The sequence below is a fragment of the Trichophyton benhamiae genome (assembly GCF_000151125.1).
Source record: "Trichophyton benhamiae CBS 112371 chromosome Unknown contix00201_1.exp, whole genome shotgun sequence".
NCBI lineage: Eukaryota > Fungi > Ascomycota > Eurotiomycetes > Onygenales > Arthrodermataceae > Trichophyton > Trichophyton benhamiae.
Window position 1 is genome coordinate 419,441 of NW_003315098.1, and position 6,000 is coordinate 425,440.

General features: G+C 48.1%; 1 protein-coding gene across 1 annotated transcript; it reads left to right on the top strand.

Moving 5' to 3' along the window:
• Positions 1 to 1,646: 1,646 nt before the first annotated feature.
• ARB_00891 (uncharacterized protein) lies at positions 1,647 to 2,992 on the top strand (the record flags this gene model as incomplete). The annotated part of the gene is made up of 3 exons (XM_003012962.1): positions 1,647 to 1,867; positions 1,935 to 2,129; positions 2,194 to 2,992. The coding sequence occupies 3 exons, from the start codon at positions 1,647 to 1,649 to the stop codon at positions 2,990 to 2,992; spliced, it is 1,215 nt and encodes a 404-aa protein (XP_003013008.1).
• Between the last annotated feature and the right edge of the window lie 3,008 nt (positions 2,993 to 6,000).

Below are 6,000 nucleotides of genomic sequence, written 5' to 3' on the forward strand. Positions count from 1 at the left end.
ACTGTTTCAGGCACTTTCCGAAATTTTTGAGGGCATCATGTAAACACTGGTCCATGTCCAGCAACTAGTATCTTTCAAGCGGCATGGAGCCAACATTTTAGCCAAACAGCAGATTTGGTTGTCAAGGTAAGTTTTTGAGTTTCGGGTCCGCGTGCTAAACTGAACCTTGCATAAACGCCCGGTCTTGGCAAAGCTTAACTTCTTAGCTTCGATCAAGATACTCCGATAATAACACATACTCCACTCTAGCCTTAGTATTATCTTCTTGATCTCGATATCTTATGTATTAAACATTATGATATAGGGAAGTGGAAACTTCTTATTTTGTTATGTGGCTCGTAGAAATACCTACAAAGAAGAGAGCGTTAAGACACGAGGGTTAGCATTAAGTCTCCGCTTATACAAGTTATAGACCATAAAACATATTAGTTAGAAAGGGGCCCATTTCTGCGTGTTCTGGACTACTATATACCGTGCCTTTTTATTGGTAAAAATCAACTAGAAACCAAGACATTCCTCTGATTGATTTGAATCGAGACTTCCAGAGAAGTCTAGCCAACGCCAAGACCTTCTGGCTTAGTCATGATATTATCACGTGCGTCTATGAAAGCGGGCGGAGCAGTGCATTACATAATACGGAATGGAAGATCAGAGCTTCCGATAACACATTTCCACTAAACTCTATTCTACCGTCAACGCAACTCCGAGCTTTCGAGCTATTAAGAGACCCTAAGACTTGAATATCACCGCCCGAGAGATCGCCAGTCCTTCTACCCCTTATCTACCTCGTCCTGCGTCCTGGAGTTGTGGCGCAATCACTCTTCGACCACCCGTGCTATACCAATTTTCCAAAACTCGTTCACAGCTTGTTTCGCGGTTTTAGGGATCGGGGATTAGCCCTTGGAGAGCCACCGCGATGCTTGCGTCGGGTTCGTCGCCCAGGCCTAAGCGCTCCCTAGAGCGCGATGAAGATGGCCGCTTGCGCTTCCAGGGCTGCTCCTCTATTCGCGAATTCGAGTTCTTAGGGAAACTGGGTGAAGGAACCTTCGGGTATTGTTCAAGCTTCTTACTGCTCTCAATCGTACACCTGCTAACATACTTCTTCCTTCTTGAAGTGAAGTTTACAAAGCAAGGTCCAAACGAGCCGGCTCGTTAGTCGCCTTAAAGAAAATATTAATGCACAATGAGAAAGACGGGGTGGGTTCAATCTGGGAATGCACCTGGCGCATTCACACTGGCTGACCCCAACATTGGCTTAGTTTCCAATCACTGCCCTACGAGAGATTAAACTTCTCAAGATACTATCACACCCGAACATCTTACAGCTTCAAGAAATGGCAGTGGAACGGAGCCGAGGTATGTTGCCTCTCGGGTGCTACTTTAGCCTCTGAATACCAGTCTGACCATTATAACAGGCGAAGGACGAAAGAAACCATCAATGTATATGGTAACACCATACATGGAGCATGACTTGTCTGGATTACTGGAGAATCCGGATGTCCATTTTTCTGAGCCTCAGATAAAGTGTTACATGATACAGCTTCTAAAAGGCCTTCAGTACTTGCATGAGGTACTTCTTCATTATTCAACAGTACCATTGCTTATAAGCTAATGCGATACTCCAGAATCGAATATTACATCGGGATATGAAAGCCGCAAATTTATTGATAAATAATGCCGGCGTGCTTCAGATAGCGGATTTTGGTCTTGCCCGGCCCTATGACGAAGCGCCACCTGTTGCTGGTAAGGGAGGCGGAGAAGCAAAGAGAGAATATACGACGCTGGTTGTCACCCGCTGGTATCGGCCGCCGGAACTTCTTCTCCAATTACGTCGCTATACTACCGCGATTGACCTGTGGGGTGCTGGGTAAGATCAACCCTTCTTACCCCAATGTGCCCATTGTAGACCTACAGGATGCTAATTATCGAGACAGGTGTGTTTTCGGCGAAATGTTCAAGGGGAAGCCTATTCTCGCCGGAACCAGTGATCTTAATCAAGCACAGCTTATATTCAACCTTGTGGGCTCCCCCACGGAGGAAAACATGCCAGGGTGGAGTTCGCTACCAGGAGCAGAACCCATACGGTCTTTTGGCTTCAAGCGCCCAACACTTGCCACTGTTTTTCATGAGTAAGTCATCCGCAATATAAATATCACTTCTATCTATACAACATAGCTAATACATAGACTACAGACAAGGCCCTGTTGCAATATCTCTTCTAACAGAACTTCTGAGGCTCGATTGGCGCAAGAGAATAAATGCCATCGATGCTCTCAAGCATCCATATTTCACTACCCCTCCGCTGCCCGCTAGGCCGGGCGACCTTCCTTCATTTGAAGATTCTCATGAACTTGACAGAAGAAAGTTCCGAGGACAAAAGGCTGCATTGCCCCCTGCACCTGCTGGTGGATCAGTTGGGATGGGAGCTCATGGTGAATGGACCTCAGGCTCTTCTCGGGGAGCACCCACCACAGATCCAAAGAAAAGTCGCGTTCCACAAGCAGCTCGCTCTGGTTACGGGAATAACATGCACCCATCGTCCCGACCCCCTTATGACAGTCGCATGCCTGACCCAGTCCACGGCCACAAGCGAAAGGCCTCCGGTGAGCCTCACAGCCACCTTCCGGCATGGCAACGGGATGCAAACTTACCACCCAAGCCACCCGCGCCTGCTAACCCTCAATGGCAAACTGGTTCCCGTCGTGGTGGAGGCCCAGGCCAAGATAGCAGGCGTGATAGGCCCCCGATACCCCGAGGAGGTGGGGGTATAAGTGACAGTGGGCGAGATTCATATGTTCCTAATTACGTCGGCGGTGGTAACGACAGGTATCGATCGGGGGTTGATGGACCCATGCCTCCACGACGAGATAATATAGATCCGGCAACAAGAGATCGATATTGGCGGCCAAGCCGAAGTCGAAGCCCAGAAATGAGAGACCGCAGTCGATCGGGAGATCCTGGTTCTTTATCCCATCATCTGTACAGGCGCTAATTCGCTCGTTTTCGGGTGGGCAGATCTACGTTCATAATCCACCCTTTATCAATTCCTGCACCAATGTTTTCCTCTACAGCTCAGAGGAATATGTCCGAATATCCGCCGTATTCAACCCATCATTTTCACTTTTTGTTATATTTTTCATTTATTGTGATATGGAAAGGCACTGTGCATCAGGCGAACTAGACAGGAGTTCTGCGAGCATATAGTGGACGAATCAAAGACTTTCAATATGTTTGTCGTATCGAGACATGGATTTCAGGCGCAATATGGACAGCCCATTTGTTTACAGCTTATTTAAATTAGTCCTTACTATAATTCGTGTGAGTGAACTTAACTTGCATTGCTATCCAGGAGGGCCTCACAGGCTCTAACTGGAGCTCTATAAATCCTGCTCAATTGAATAATAATTCCATGAATATGTCCCAGAGGTATGACTGTACAAACTAAAGCATCCGGGTGCTCTTGATAAACGGAATCTCTTGCTAGTGGTTTGAGGCGTCATTATACCACGCATCGCCACAGTATTGATAATGCATGGGGGCATAGGAACAAAATATCACTGCGGATCGATATACGGGTATTCCGGGGGAACTAGGTTGAACAATACTAAAGACAAATAGGGTAACTAATTGAGAGCCTGAATGTAAACGAAAATTTAACGATAGGCTTACGGCTGTCCCTTGCGTATCTAAAAAGATCCTAGAAGATTGACTGATGCAATGTAAATTTACTGGTCAAGGAGCTAGGAGGAACTAGTATAGGGGGACTTGGATATGAGGGATTAGTTTACTGTTGTGCTCTCTGTGGGACAGAGCAAGTATATAAGAGGGCGTGTGGTTACTCATTTGTCAAGGGCTATTGTGAGACTTTGTATTTCTTGAAATAAGATTCTAGTATGCTTATTATTATTACCATTGTTCTCTTCCTCCCTCTTTTTGTTTCCCTAAGAATCTTTTCCAGTTTCTGCTGGAATTGTCAGGACTCCGTGCCCATATTCACCCGAGCGCCCGTGGCCCCTAGCCACAGCTATTAATCTAAGCCTCGAGAGTTACGCCTAAAAGCCGTACAGCAAGCCTGTCACGCCCGACACGACGGCATCCAAGGCTGCCAACAACCGGGACGACGGCAAGGATAGGACAGTCCCTGATAAGGCCACGGCTGATGTGAATGCCAAGAACAAGGACACTCCGAGGACGGCGCCAGACCAAACCACCACCGAGGCCTTGTTATACGTGTGGTGAAATGCACTGGCACTGCTTCTGTCCCTCTCGCAAGCCTGCCGCTATTAACTTGGCGGACCTTAACCGCCAGGCTACGCTTAACGCAATTATTGAGGCAGGGCAGGCCGCACAGCCCACCATAGAGGACGACGAAGGTGACGGAGCCTCTTCCCCTGATACGTTGTCGGAGGGAAACTAGATGGCGGCTCCGGCGTCAGGGCGCCACGAGATACAACCTGCACTGTGACCCCAGCAAATCACAAGTGACACTCATTTTTAACCGTCACTTCTGCAACAACGACCCCTTTTACGTTCTGTATCGATACTGGCGCTCGCTTCCGTATCACTTATATCCCAGCGCTGTCTGCTAGACTCTTTAGCCTGTATTGGAGTTCCCGCTACCAGGTTTCGAAAAACCGATGTCCATATTCACCGGTAAGAGGGCCCGTGGCCCTTGTCCGCGGCTAATTTAACCAGGCCTCGAAAGCTACTCTTCTAAGCCTGTGCCGATGCTCCCGTCGGGCTAGAGAGCGGGAGTCTTCTTCCCTCTCCGCCTGGTCCAGCTCTATAAAGCTGTGCCATTTTATTTTATTTTATTTTTGGCGTGGGGGGGGGGGGGGGGCGCTCTCCGGCATCCTCCTCCTTTGCCTCTAGAATGGCTTTATTCCTCTCCAGGGATTCCTTTCCCACGCACAGTTCTTGCTCATTTCTTTCTAGGGCTCTCTCCCTTTCATTATGGTCGGATATGGTCCTATGGAGATTATTAAAGCGCAGGGAGCGCTAATATCAGCTGCCAAGGCAGAAACACACGCTGCAAGCGCGGTAACCGTTGCTGACCAAGCCATATTGTAGTAACCTTGCAGATCTGTTCAACGAACAATTTCCGAGGGCGTCGGGAACAACTTTGAGGGCGTGTCTGGTGGATTACCTAGGTAGGAAGCAGGTAACCAGCGGCTGCGCCCATTCTCCTTCTGCAAAAGGTAATATATTAGTTCCTGCCTTATACGGCAAGAGGGGCAAAAGGCAGCGTAAACAACATCTTAGGCTCGAGCTGTAAAAGAGCGAAGGCCGCAAAAGAGGACACAAAAGTGCCAGCTAGTAACAGCTTGGTGTAGTCACGAAACAGCCGGACATGGGTATAAGGGGGGTATGTGAACGGACTGTAGAGTCCGGTGTCCCTTGCAGCTAATCTGCGGTATCGCCATCAAAGGGAGCCTTGGCTGAAGGGTTGAAGGCGAAGAGCGAGAACTCAGTTATGCGCAGTTGAAGGGTGAGCTTTGCAGGTCCTCATGTAAGTAACGGAATGAGGCTTGATTGGCAGATATTCGGTGGGACTATCATCATGATGATCTTGAAGACTTCTTGGATGTAAGGCAACTGGTTAACAGACGTGTCTATGGTTGTCTGTTCGTGAGGTGGCAGAAGGAAGTTCAAGTTTGTAAGTAGTTAGGGTGGTTGGCTGAAGGATGGAGATCTATCCATGGATTCACCTGGGCAACTGGTCTGTCACGTGAAAAGGTGGATGTTTATATAATCAATTGGCTAGTCACTTCTTGGCAGTGATGTGACTTCGGCATCAACGACGGGTTTGCTGGCTTCGTTCTCGTCGTCGCTGAACGGGGGCTTTTGATACTCCGTACTCGTCACTGTTAAAGGATCCGGAGTTTCGTATGATTCTTGTCTTTTGATATACTGGATTATAACCTTTCCCCTTTCCTGCTCTGTTTGATGTTTTTTGCTGAAAGGTGGCTGAGTGGTTTATGCCCTAGGAGATCATCAAGC